We start from the raw sequence: 13,317 nt of genomic DNA, 5'->3' as shown, positions 1-13,317 counted from the left end.
GCCCACTCTGAGCTCCCCTGCCCTCTCTGGGCCCCCCTGCCCCTGCCCTGCAGACAGCAGCACTCACTTCATCCCTGACACGAGGTACCAATGCCCCTGTGCTGTGCCAGCCCGGTGTCCCCAGCGGATGGTGGGGCAGGGGGGATGCCCACCGTGGGGAAGCGCCAGGCACACGTGAGAGTGAGCCCGAGAAAGCAATGGTGCTGTTTTAATTAGCCCTAATTAGCATATTTATAACATGCTGTTCCAGGGAACAGTTGCTGTCACACATTCCCTTACATAAGCCATGGAGCCGACCGAGGAGTTTGCTAATGCTCCTCAAATTTAAGGGAAGGGGGCGGGGGGGCCACACGACGCACAGCTCCAGTCTCCAGATGCCAGCACTGAGCTTAAAAGGGATGAGGTGTTGGGAGGGAGGGAAAGGGGACACGGATATATCTCTGGGCTCCCCAGGATGCCAACCCACAGCACAGAGGAGTGACAGTGGGTGCTGGGCTGATGCTCTGGGTGCTGGGGACCATCAGGACCTCCCTGTTTTCCACCTGTCACAGGTATTTCCATGGACCTCTGAGCTCTCCATCTCCAGAGGGGGAGCAAACACCAGAAGAGAGACAGGGACCTCCCCAAGCTCCATGACCATCAGGAGAAGGCTCGGGGAGGGAAGGCATGTCCCTGCTGCATCCCTGTGCTCAGGTGATGAGGGATCATCACTCCCCTGCACACCCTCCTCATCTTCACTACCTGCCCAAGGAATGAGCCTGTTGCCAGAGCAGTATTCCCTGCAATTAAGGGGGAATTCACTAATGAGAGTGGTTTTGGGCCAGTCATCACACCAGCAGACACCAGGCCAGCATCCAGTGAGAGCCACCCACCTCCCATGGAGCCCCAGCAGCCCCTGGAGCACTAGGATCCCAAATGGAAATCAAGAGAGAGTTGGAAAGACCCCAAGAAAAAGGCTCTGAATCACATAATTATCAGAAGAATGAAATTCTGTTACCGCTCATACCCAGTCTGGGAAGTGAATTAAAATGTTCCTATATATTTGTAATTATTAAGAAAAAAAAGGCCAAACAACAACAAAAAAAGCTTTAAAGACACAGCTCAGCCCCCCACTTCCCAAAGGGGGGCAGATGGTTTTAGTGATGGTCTCATCAGACACCTCAGGTGTCCCCTGCTGTGATCCAGAGGGAGCCAAGCTGGGCTCTCAGCACCGTGACACCAGTGCTCCCAGTCAGAACAAGGACAGCTCACACTGCAGCAGCCACAAGGAACTCATGTTAAACACAGACAGTGTCAAGAAGGATGGGGTTCCTCACCTTCCCAAAGCTTCCTTTTCCCAGCACCATCAGGAAGTTGAAGTCTGAAAGCTTCATCCGATCTCTGCTCCCATTGTTGTCAAATTTGGAAATGGCATTTCTTGTCTTCTCATCCGCAGCCTTGGACCCAGTTCCGATCTTGGCTCTCTGCAAAGGTGGACGTGGCACAGGGAGAAAAGAAAAAACAGTGCTGAAAACAGCAGGGAGAAAGGGTATTATAAACCCAGTGGATGCTCCCAAAATCCCACCTTAATCAGCTCTTTCCCGGCTCAAGCACCACCCTGAGCTTTGGGAACCTTTTCCATCAGCCTGACGGGGACAGCACCAAGAAGGGCATTGTAGGAGTTACCAGCCCTGGCACACGGCACAGATCAACTGCTTCCCAGTCAACCCCTGCCAGAGCAACTGGGAACCACCTCTGCCCATCGTCCCCCCTCTCCCCATGCCAGCAGGTAGCCTGCCATGCTACCCTGCCCCATGCTCCAGGTCATCCAAAGCACAGAACAGAAGTTTAAAGAAGCTTTTGTCCTCAAAACAAGCTTCTGTCTCTCACCTCACCAGAAAAGGACGGGTGAGTATCTCACAGAAGATTCTGAGTCGGAAGGGATCCACAAGGATCGAGTTCAGCTCTTCAGTGAATGGCCCATACAGGGACTGAACCCATATATAAATGGTGGATATAAATATATTAAGGCAAAACACAAGACTTTTTCTCCAGCTCCACCTCCATTACTCCCCTTATGGGTCCCTTCCAACCTGAGATATTCCATGGTTATATCTGATGTTGAAGAGAATCGCACTCCTGTGCCACTTCAGGTTGAACACAGGAAGTCCCAAATCTATTTGGAAGAGCAGAGAACAGACAGCCCCCCTCTTGCACCCCCAAAAACCCCCTCACAATCACAGCTGCTCACTGAGGACCCCCACAACCCCCCCTTTTTAAACACCAAACCCCACCAGTGTCCTGGCACCTCCTCCCCAGGCCAGGGGCTGTCTGCTGTGCTGAACCACTGCTTGAAAAAGCTATCTCCCCATTTATTCCCTTTTAATTTACAGAACTCGGTGGCAGTGTGAGGCCTGTGCCGAGCTCAGCCTAGCATGAAATTCCATTAACCCGATCCCGGCGGTTCAATTTGGCTGCTGCTGGCAGCCCCTCCAGATAGCACCTCTCGGGTAATCTCAAGCCTTTGCTGCTGCTAATTGGTTCTCACAAGGTTCTCCCTGCTGCTGAATTCCCCACTCAAGGTCACCTGCAGCACCTACGAGCATCTGAGAAGCTCCTGCCCTGAAAAGCAAAGGAATGGTGTGTGGCAGTTCCAAACAGCACTGGTGTGGGCACAGCTCTGCCCTGGGAAGAGGATGGGCCCCAAGGATGGGACCCAAGGATGGGACCCAAGGATGGGACCCCAAGGATGGGACCTGCTGCTGTCAGTGGAGCCACACACATCCTGTCTGCTTCCCAACAGGAAAACATTCACACAGCGAAGAGGAAATAAAGTCATGTCTCCCAAAGCACAGGGAGTTTCCTCAGAGTCACCTTTAGGCTTTTCCAGTGTCCCCAAAAGACAGGGATACCCAGACAAATGGCGACCAAACAGCTCAGGTGACCAACAGCAGCTCTGACACAGCCAATCGTGTCTCACTGAACCCAACCAAATCACAGAATGATTTGGGTTGGAGGGGCCTCAAAGATCATCCAGAGAGAATGATTAAAGAAGGGGAAAGAGGGTTTTCATTTGGTCCATCCCAGCAAACCATCCAGCCTCAGGCACAGCACCAGTGACACCGGCTGAGCACCCGGCACCCAGGCCTGGGGGTGTCTGGGGGTCCCTCCTGGGGCTGTGTCTGAAGAGGGGCCAATTCAACCCCAGCCAGTGCAGCACTTGACCTGACATGCAGCACCACAGTATGTTCAGGAAGACCAGATGAGGATACAAACACAATGAGGCTTCCCTGATAGAGCAGGCTCAGCGTGTGGCTTAGCCAAGAGGGTGAATTTCCCAAAAAAGAGCCCAAAATAAGAGCTGGGGCAACGTAACAACCAGCACCCCCAAAGGGAAGGGTCTTGCTTCTGCTGTCAAGCATCTCTAAGGTCCCTCAGTGAACACCAAAGTCCTGTAACCTGTTTTTAATGCACTCCTAACACCTCCACAATCTCCAGACCTCTCTGAGGTTTACAACCGAAGCGTGCCGAGTATTGCTCGCTGATTTTTTCTAAAAAAACTGCTTGACCTTCGTTATCCAACTCCATTTGTCACAGCTAATTTACCACACCTGAATTTATGCAAGGGCAGCTGCCATGGCCATCTCTGCAGCTGTCCCAGCGAGCGGAGCGGGCAGGGCTGGGGTGCCAGGACGTGGCACAGGCTCCATGCCAGGCTCCTCTCCCGCCTGCTGGGACGTGGCACGGCTGCAGGAGGCACAGCAGCACCTTGCTCGGGCTGTGGAGAGGGGCATGGCTCTGGCAGCAGCTCCACAAGCTTCCAGGCAGCTCTGTGTCACCCGGGCTGGCACTGTGCCCTCCCAGCCGGGCTCCAGCACGCTCCACTCCTCCCTCCCAGCACGAGCACCAGCCACGGCCCAGCTGGAAGGGGATCCCCTGCCTGGAACACTGACTTCCCCACAAGGGAGGAGGGCAGACACAGCAAGGTGAGGGCACAGGTGTACTCTGGCACCTCTGGACTGGGTGTTTTCTGACCTGTAGAAAACTCACCCTCTGACTTCCAACACACCATTTTAACACCACTGGAACATCATGAAATGCAGCAGAAGACAGTTGTTAGTTCTTTACAGAGCCAACAACCATTGGCTGCAGCTAACTGTTGTATTAGAACTGTCTTCTCTTGTATATTCAGGGAAGTTGTACATAAATAAGATAAAAAAAGAAAGGAGAACTCAAGTCTTTGCCAGAATTATGGAGTTCACGCTGACAACCATAAGGGCAATTCTTTTATGTATGGCTCATTGCATGTAAGTCTCCAGATGTACCATGCTCATTCCCAGGGTTCTGGGGAGACTTTAGCTACACTGAGAAATGGCACAGACCTGTTAATTCAGCAATGTCTGGATCAATCATTCAGCAAGATCCTCCATGGCTTATTAAGTAGTAAATAGACATTTCTCCTTGGAGCCTCTGTGGGGAGTTGGACCCTACTCCACGTTCCCTGAACTGCCAGGGAAAGAGCTGGCAGGGAAAGCCCCTCACCCAGGGCACTGCAGGCAGGCAGCAAGGAAAACCCCAGAGTCCAAGAAAAACCAATTCACCTCAAATTTCTGCCTCAGTTCCTCGTTTCCTTCTTCTCCCTCGGGAGGCACTGGGACGTTGAAATACTCCCCCTCCTCCTGGCTCAGCAGCTTAAACCTGGAGATACAGTGAGAATGTTGGGTCAGGATGGCAGGTGGGCAGGACCACAGGCAGGACCTCACCTGTGCTCTGAGCATGGCATCCAGGTGAACCTTCCCCAAGGTCAGAAGTACCCCCAAACCATTCCCCTCTCACCCAGGTGGAGGGATGTTTTGGGTCCCTCGCTGTACTGGGGACCCCCCCAGCCCAGGGAGCACATCCACTGCCTGCTGAGGTGGGCACACAGAGCACTGACATCACTCCCAAACAAATCCTGACCCCACAACCCACAGACAAAAGCAGGTCTTTCTGGTGATGGTCCCAGGCACAGGTGAGGGCAAACCCCCCCTCCATCAGCTGCCCCCCAAGGACAGCACGTGGAATGTGCCAGTGCCAGGCTGGTGCTGCCAACCCTGAGGGCACAGACAAGATGCTCCTCTAAAGAAGGAAAAAGGCTTAAGCAGCAATTAGCAGAAATCATGGAAATGCCACTCAGCTCCGAGGCATTTCATTTCACCCCACGAGGGGAGAAGCCCAGCTCTGGCAGCAGAGGCTCTGCAGCCAGGAGGGTTCTCAGCTGGGTGTTATCCCAGAGGCTGCTCCGAGCAACAAAGCCCTGTCTGCACAACACAGGGCCAGGCTCTGCCTTTGGGCTTGTTTTCTCCATTAACTGCAGTTGTTTAGATATGAAATATAGATCAGAGCTCGTGCTCCTTCTCCAGTTTACTTCAACCAGCGCCGTGACAAGGAAAATTACTTAGATCTCCACTTACATGATTTTTAAAAGCTGGAAAACGCTCAGGCTTTGGGCTGCGTCAGAAGCCAGCAGCACATGACACACATGCACCCTTACAGGTGACTGGGAATTCGGGGAGAAGTGACAGCTCCCTGCTGTTTTCCAGAAGAGGAGCCACGTCCCCATCAGGGTCTGGTTGGTGATGAGGAGGCTGAAACCCTGGCACGTGTCACTGTGCTGGACCAGGTGCTGCCCACCTCCTGGGGGGCAGGAAGGGGATGGACAGGGACAGGAGCACCCCCAGCTCTGCCCTGGATGTGTCAGGGTGGGGGGCAGGGGGTGCCCCCTCCAATCCCCTCATGCATTTCCCAGCTCTCTCTGGGTACACACACTGCCCAATTCCTCCTCCTCTCCGTTCTCTGCTCAAAGGGAGACACATCCAGCTTCTATGGTGGGAAAATGCAGTCTGGGGCATTCACTCAGCTTGTGAATGCAGATTAATAACATGCAAAAGACATCTAATATCACTTTTCAATGATGACACTCGCCATGGACAGGTAACACAGCTCTCAGGCACCGGTGCCCGGGGAAAAACAGGGAAATAAGGCACTGTGTGTCCTGCTGGGGGAGAGAAAATGAAAATGGAGAGAGCCATTCAGGGGTGTTACAGCCCTGCTGTGTTCATCACTCGTGTGGTAACGAGCGTTGGTAATTACACACTCTGGTGGTTCCTCCTTGCACTGAGCTGTGCCCCCCGCACAGGCACTGCAGCCCACGTGCCCCAGGCAGGAACCACAGCTCCAAGGTGTCCCCAGCACCACCCCCTCACAGCCCTGCTCTCCCACGTGCCTCAGGAAGCCACAGAGCCTCCCTGGGACAGAAACTGAGGGAATCCAAGCAGAAAGGGCTGGAAAATGCTTCCTTGGCGGATGATGGCAGGTGATGCTGGCTCCTCCCAAAGCCCACGCAGTGAGAGCCCCTGGGAGCACCAGCCCCTCAGGCAGAGCAACCCTGGGGCTGTGAGAGGGAAAAGCCCCACAAACCCCCTGAACAACCCTGCAAGGAGCAGGAGGACACACAGAAGGGACTCCTCTGGGCACCCCATGGACACCAGAGCACCAGCCACCCTCTCCAGCCCGAGAGGTGGAGCAGCACCTTACACAGAGCCAGGACAGGAGGGCCTGGAGCAGGAGAAGGCTGGCACGAGGGGCTGCCACATCCCTCACCCCTACACACCATCCAGGCTGCTTCCTGCCCGTGGTATTTGTGAAACAATTACATCTTACCATCCATCCACTCCTGACTTCTGCAGCTCAGAGATCCCAAAGGACAAGGAGCCCATGAAGTCGTTCCTGCTGGTCAGATCCCAGTCCCAGATCTCCACAGACAACCGCCGGTCTTTGTCCGCCTCTTTCAGTTGGCTGGAAGAGAGCAGAGGGGATGGTTTGATGCTGGAAGGTGCTCCCACACCACCCTGTCCCCCCACGCTCTGCAGGAATACAGATGCAAAGTGAAGGGATGGTCCCCGGTGCCTGTTGAGGTCTCCAATGTTTAATTGCCCAACCACATCCGACTCACACGGAGAGCTCAGAGTTCCTGCCCCAACACTCAGCTTTGATCGGGGTCAGGGCAGAGGTCTGAGTGTTTCTGAGTCACTCACTGAATGAAAAGAATCACTTCTCAGTCAAATCAGTTCAGTGCCTCTGAATAATTAAATCAGAGCAAATACAATCACATTAATTCTCGGGGGTGAGAAAACTCAGTTTAGAAATTTAAACATTTTCCTTGTACTCACAATTTAAATGTCTCGTTCCACTCAGGATTCAGGGAGCACTTGATAGTTTTGGTCTTCTGTTTGCTTTCGTTTTTGGGGTCAGGGATTAGTTTAAGCTTCACGTAGGGATCTGACAAGCCATTAGGGTCCATAGGAACTAGGTTTTTAGCATCTCTTACTGGGGAAGAGAAAAAGGATTAAATTCAGTATTCCAACTATAAAAATACCCGACAACTGACAACTTCCCTGCGTGCCAAGAGTAAGTGTGAAAATAGTGATTAAAACCAGAATTAAACTGGCTCTGTGCAGACATGGGCACTGCACGAGGAACAACACAACTAACGCAGAGCAAACGCAGCTCTCGTGGACGGGGGAGGCTGAGGGGTCGACTCAGGAGATTATTTTTACTTTCTGGTTGGGTGATTTTTTTGTTTGCTCTCCGTTCTAAGGAATTTCAAGCCAGTTTGTTTCCTCTTGCCCCTTGGGATGCAGCATTGCAATGGTTTGGTGGGAGCGTGGGGATGGAGCTGCCCTTGGAGAGTGGAAAGAGCAATATTATCTTTGGAGAGGTGAGGGCAGGGACCCAAAGGCACAGTGGCCACATCCAGCACCAACCTCCCCACTGGGCCCCCTCTGGCTCAGCTGCTGTGGCCCTGAGGGAGCAGGGGGATGCCCACAGGGCAGCATCACTTGCCCACAGGGCAGCATCCCCCTGGCTCTGGGAGCTGAAGTGTCTCCTTTGGGAAGCAGGAGCAGAGAGGGAAGAGCCAACCTGAGATGACTCGGTTGCTTGTAATTGGATTGCAGCTTGGGCAAATTAAATACAACCAGGCTGAGCTGAGGCTCTTTGCCCAGATTAAGTCAAAGAGGGTCTGTCTGCCAGGAGAAGGGTCTTATCTTCCCTCCAGCCAGAATGGAGATATCAGAGATGGAAAGCCTGATGGAGCTGAGCTGTAACCTGTGGAAAAGCTGTTTCAAGGAAGCCCAGAGCAGAGCCCCCCATCCCCCAGGCCCAGTGCACACCCCAGGGATCAGGCATGGAGGGTTGTGCCATGTTGGGAACAGGAACCCAGTGCTGCCTGAAATCCCACCAGATCCCACCAGCAGCTCCACTGGGAAGGCACAGCTCCACCCTGTAATCCCAAGAAGGAGGAGCAGAGGACTCTGTGTGTGGCACCACAGGACAGCAGAAGATGCTGCGAGAGTCAGAAGAGTAAAAACAATTGCCCACTTCCCAACTCACCAGTAAGGCACTTCTGATGAGGTTGGGAACCAGAGAGTTGAAGAGCAAATTAACGCCCCAAAATCTGCCATCTGATGCTGTCCTGCCAAAGCACTGCCCGATTTCCAGATCCATGGAATCAAACTTGGAGCCAAAACGCAAATCTGCATTTATAAACGAGCTCATTTATCAAACGTGACAGCCCTGACAGCAGCTCGTGAGACAGGGAGAGGCGTGAGCCTGCTGGGAAGCACGGCCTGCCACTGCAGGAGCCAGGCAGCCCCATCCATCCTGCTGCTCCACGTGCTCCTCAGACTCCTGGGACGAGGCAGCTGCAGGAGCCAGAGTCACCTCTGGCCCCTCTGGCAGAGAGGGAAGGAATGACTTCATCCCTGACAGGGGTACACAGTGACCTCACCAGGGATGCTGTCTTAGAATAACTGGATCCCAGAACAGTTTGGGGTGGGAGGGACCTTACAGCTCATCCAGTGCCACCCCCTGCCCTGGGCAGGGACACCTTCCACCAGCCCAGGGTGCTCCAAGCCCCATCCAACCTGGCCTTGGACACTCCCAGGGATGGGGCAGCCACAGCTTCTCTGGGCAACCTGTGCCAGGGCCTGCCCACCCTCACAGGGAAGAATTCCTTCCTAATTTCTATTCTAACCCTGCCTTCTGTCAGTTTAAAACCACCACCCCAGGACTCCCTGCCTGCACCCTCCACAGTGCCAAGGCACAGGGAACAATGCTCCCAGTGCCCTGCTGAACCAGGGCCTCTCCATGCCCTCCCCCTCAGCTCTTTCTGCTTTTTATCACCTTCCAGGCCTCAAAATTATCATAAAAAATGTGTTTTCAGTGCCCCTGCCCACCTGCAGCACTCAGAGCTGGAGGAGCCTCAGGGAAAGGGGGGACAACCACTGCCACTCACAGGACCACTCACACTGGGATGTTATGGCCCCAGGCACCACACAGTGCCCACCCTGACGCCAGTGCCCATGGCAGGACAGCGGGCACAGTCTGGTGACCATCACCCCTGCCCTGCCCTGGGGTCAGCAGAAACCACTGAGGACCCTTCAGAGCTCCTGTGTGAGCAGCAGAAGCAGCCCAGGGGCTGGAAGGAGCCGCTGGCTCTGGGGTCTCACAGCAGCCAGTGTCCCCTCACCGACAGGAGATGCAAAATGATGTCACACGGAACGAGCTCCCACTCTGCTCCGTGTTCCACCATCCCAACAGCCAACACAACATCCTCTGGAGACTAATGAACAACCCTCCATCGTTTATCAGCCCGTCCTTCGCTTCTTTAAGGAACAGGAGAAGTAATTCCTGACCCTCACAGTTAATCAGTTTATGCCCTGAAGCATGAGATTTGATTACCTCATGTTATTATCTCAGCGTGCAGACCTCAAAATTTCATTAATGGGAATAATTTTATCTATTCATTTAAAAAAACAAAATGCTTCTGCTTGACCTTAAGAAACTTTCTAACTTTTCAAGCAGAAATCAACAATTAAGTGAAGGCAAACTAAAAACGTGAAGCAGCACAGCAGTGATACCTCACAGCAGGGGAGCTGTGCTCCTTCCTCTCCAGTGTTTATGGAATTTATTTGACAGTTCAATTTGATGTGAAATAGTTTTACATCTGTCATACCCTGACAGTTTTGTGCATCATTAAGAAGTAGTAACATCATTATTAGCAGTGATGAGTAAGAATATTACGATCCCATTTAAAGCAGGACTTAAATCACCGTGGGTGCCAAGTGCGGCCAAGGAGACGCCACTGTGGTCTCAGGCCATGGGCAGGATGAGGCTTCCATAAGTCCTGGACATCTCTGGACTAGGAGGCTTGGGGGGGGCAGTGGTGGCAGTGCCCACCTCCTCCACACAATTCCCGTGGCAATAGGGACGCCACCCCACTGCCGTGGGAAGGAGGTGTCACCTGCTCCACCTTGCAGGGCCAGGGCAGGCACAGCTGGGTCAGTGATACCTGAATAACTTATTCTGCAAAATTTGCAACAGCTTCCTAACAAGTGATTCGGACAAGAACCAAACCATCCCAGGATTCTGTGGTTCTATGGAAACCCTTCCAAAGCCTGGCTCACTGCAAGGAGAGGTCAGAGCTCTGCCACCTCATCCCAGCCCCATCATTTCTCCGTGGCTGTGACAGCAGCACCCCCAGTTCCACAGGTCTTGGATGGGATTTTGGAGAGGGAAAGGCTCTTGGGCTGGCCTGCAGCACTCATCTTCCTCCCTCCAGCAGCACACCCCATCCCCAGCCAGGAGCAGCCCCATCCCAGTCACTGCCCAGCACTCAGATGAACACCCTCGTGAGTTAAAACACTTAATTAATGCTCTGATAAGAATATATTTGCACATGCTCATCCAATGAAAAAGGCACAGGACTCATTATGGCTGCATCTGCCTGGGCCGGTGATTATTAATTAACACACTTCCAGCTCGTTTATCTAATCACAGCATAATTGGTTTCAGTTGTGGTCAATGTGTTCCTTCAATCAGCTCAGTAAACAGTGATGCTCTGGTCCCAGCAGCCCCTGCCACGCTGCAGGGGCACCAGGGGTTGGGACCGTGGTGCCAACGAGGGGCTCAGCTTTGCAGGAGCCAGGGGGGGCAGTGGCACCTTACCAAGACTCGAGAGAGAGAGAAGAGGGAACCCAAGGTGGTCCCCCAGGCTCAGCAGCCCTGGCACCAGGACAGGGCACACTCTGCTTCACACGCTCATGGACAAAGGGGCCTGGACACGCTGAGGAGTCTCCATCACCCAAACACACCCTGGCCCTGCAGCATAAACCCAGCACAGCTTTTCTGCCTCTTAATCCCTCACAGACTCTCTGTCTTTTAGGTCATCTCTTGTTCACACCATCCCTTCCCTGAGAGGAGAGACAAACACGTGATGGATGCACCGACACACGAGGGGACGGACACACCTCCCACCTGCGGGACAGGAGCCACGCACAGAGTCCTCAAAGCAACTTCCATCTTGGAGCAGCAACAGCTTTAATGGACTCCCAGCCCAGCCTTCACATTCTCCCACTCCTCCGTTTCCCAGACTCAAATATTCATGTCCCTTAATACGACAGAATAATCTGCGTTCGGAAGCTTTTCTATTACAGAAGCAAAAATGCGCAACGCCTTGATGACACTTTAATTTGCTGTGATTTCCCACTTTATTCCTCAGTCTTTTCCCACTAATAAGACACTTGATCAAAGCCCAGAGCAGAACATGGACCGTGAACATGCATTTGCTCTTGTCCCACGCCAGCCAGGCAATGTCCTGCCCCACTTCACTTCTCCCTCCCGCCCCAGGGGGTTCAGAGACACACAGCCCACATCCTGAATTTAGGAAGAAATTCTTCCAGGGTGGGCAGGCCCTGGCACAGGTTGCCCAGAGAAGCTGTGGCTGCCCCTGGATCCTTGGAAGTGTCCAAGGCCAGGCTGGACGGGGCTTGGAGCACCCTGGGCTGGTGGAAGGTGTCCCTGCCCGTGGGAGGGGGTGGAACTCAATGGGCTTTAGGGTCCCTTCCAACCCAAACCATTCCAGGATTCAGTAGTTCTATGAAAATCTGTGTCTTCCACTGGGAGGGAAAGATTAGCTTTACAAATAAAGGAAAAAAAATCAGAGTAAGAGAAAAGAAACCCACAGAGCTGAACAGCATCCAGCACATTCCTGTTACATTTGCCAGGCAATGAAGAAACCAAAGCACCGAGCGGGTCCGTGTTGGCTGTGCCCGTGCTGCCACCTGCAGGCACCAGCCCTGCCTGCCAGCCCTGCCTGCTCCTGCCAGCCCTGCCTGCTCCTGCCAGCTCCTGCCAGCCCTGCCCTGCCTGCTCCTGCCTGCTCCTGCCTGCCCTGCCTGCTCCTGCCAGCCCTGCCCTGCCTGCTCCTGCCAGCCCTGCCTGCCCACAGCCACCCAGGCACCTCTCAGACTGAGCAGCTGGGGGTCCTCTTTGCCATGGAAAAGCTCCCAAAATTCCTGGGCAAGGGTCTCCCCCCCTGCTGCCACTGCCAGTACCTGTACTTCCCTGTGCAGCAGGACCAAGGGGGGCTCAGCCCCCCTGCCAGGCTCAGGGGGCTCCACCACCCACCCACCCACCGCCCATCACTGCGCTGTCACTCCTGTTCTCGACAGAAATCCACCCCCTGCCCGCCCCAAACTGAAATTCCTGCAGAAAATGTGTAAAGGGCATTTTCCACCAGAAATCTGTTCAGAGGAATCCTGGCTGCTGCCTCCACCTGCTGCCTCCCTGGGCTGGGGCCCCATGGGGCAACTCTCCAACTCTGCCCCCCTGGGATGGCCAAGGCAGATCCTGCAGGAATTGTTTAGGCTGGAAAATCCCTCCAAAATCATTAAATCCAACTGTTCCCCCTGCAAGGCCACCACTAACCCATGTCCCCAAGTGCCACATTCACTGGGCTTTTAAACCCCTCCAGGGATGGGGACTCCACCCCTGCCTGCCCTGGGCAGCTGTGCCAGGGCTGGACAGTCCTTTCCATAAAGGAATTTTCCCAATATCCAACCTGCCCCTCCCCTGGCACAGCTGGAGGCCGTTCCCTCTCCTCCTGTCCCTTGTGCCCTGGGAGCAGAGCCCAACTCTCCCAGGCTCCCCCCTCCTGTCAGGGATTGCAGAGCCAGAAGGTCCCCCCTGAGCCTCCTTTTCTCCAGGCTGAGCCCCCCCAGCTCCCTCAGCCCCTCCTGCTGCTCCAGCCCCTTCCCAGCTCCGTTCCCTTCCCTGCACACCCTCCAGCCCCTCAACATCCTTCTTGTAGTGACAGGCCCAAAACTGACCCCAGGATTCGAGGTGGCCTCACCAGTGCCCACCACAAGATGAGGTGGCTCCATCTCCCAAGGGCTGGGTGCCCACCTGTGCTCTGGGGGGGCCAGCTGGGCTCCCCAGTGTCCAGCCTCTCCTCTC

At 54.2% G+C, this 13,317-nt stretch overlaps 1 protein-coding gene across 2 annotated transcripts in view; it reads right to left on the bottom strand.

The window, feature by feature from the left end:
- Nucleotides 1–13,317, bottom strand: part of PRKCB (protein kinase C beta) — a 94,217-nt gene that overhangs the window by 28,763 nt on the left and 52,137 nt on the right. For both annotated transcript variants that reach the window (XM_027897231.1, XM_027897232.1), the window contains exons 6-9: nucleotides 7,191–7,347; nucleotides 6,682–6,816; nucleotides 4,581–4,677; nucleotides 1,317–1,463 (exon numbers count right to left, since the gene is read on the bottom strand). In XM_027897231.1, coding sequence (XP_027753032.1) covers nucleotides 1,317–1,463; nucleotides 4,581–4,677; nucleotides 6,682–6,816; nucleotides 7,191–7,347 — 536 coding nt within the window. The remainder of the gene's footprint in view (nucleotides 1–1,316; nucleotides 1,464–4,580; nucleotides 4,678–6,681; nucleotides 6,817–7,190; nucleotides 7,348–13,317) is intronic.

The sequence above is a fragment of the Empidonax traillii genome, unplaced genomic scaffold (genome assembly GCF_003031625.1).
Source record: "Empidonax traillii isolate 1590-97213 ecotype Southwest subspecies unplaced genomic scaffold, ASM303162v1 scaffold534:size827195, whole genome shotgun sequence".
NCBI classification, from domain to species: Eukaryota; Metazoa; Chordata; class Aves; order Passeriformes; family Tyrannidae; genus Empidonax; species Empidonax traillii.
The sequence above is the reverse complement of the archived record's forward strand: the minus strand, read 5'-3'. Positions and strand labels throughout refer to the sequence as shown.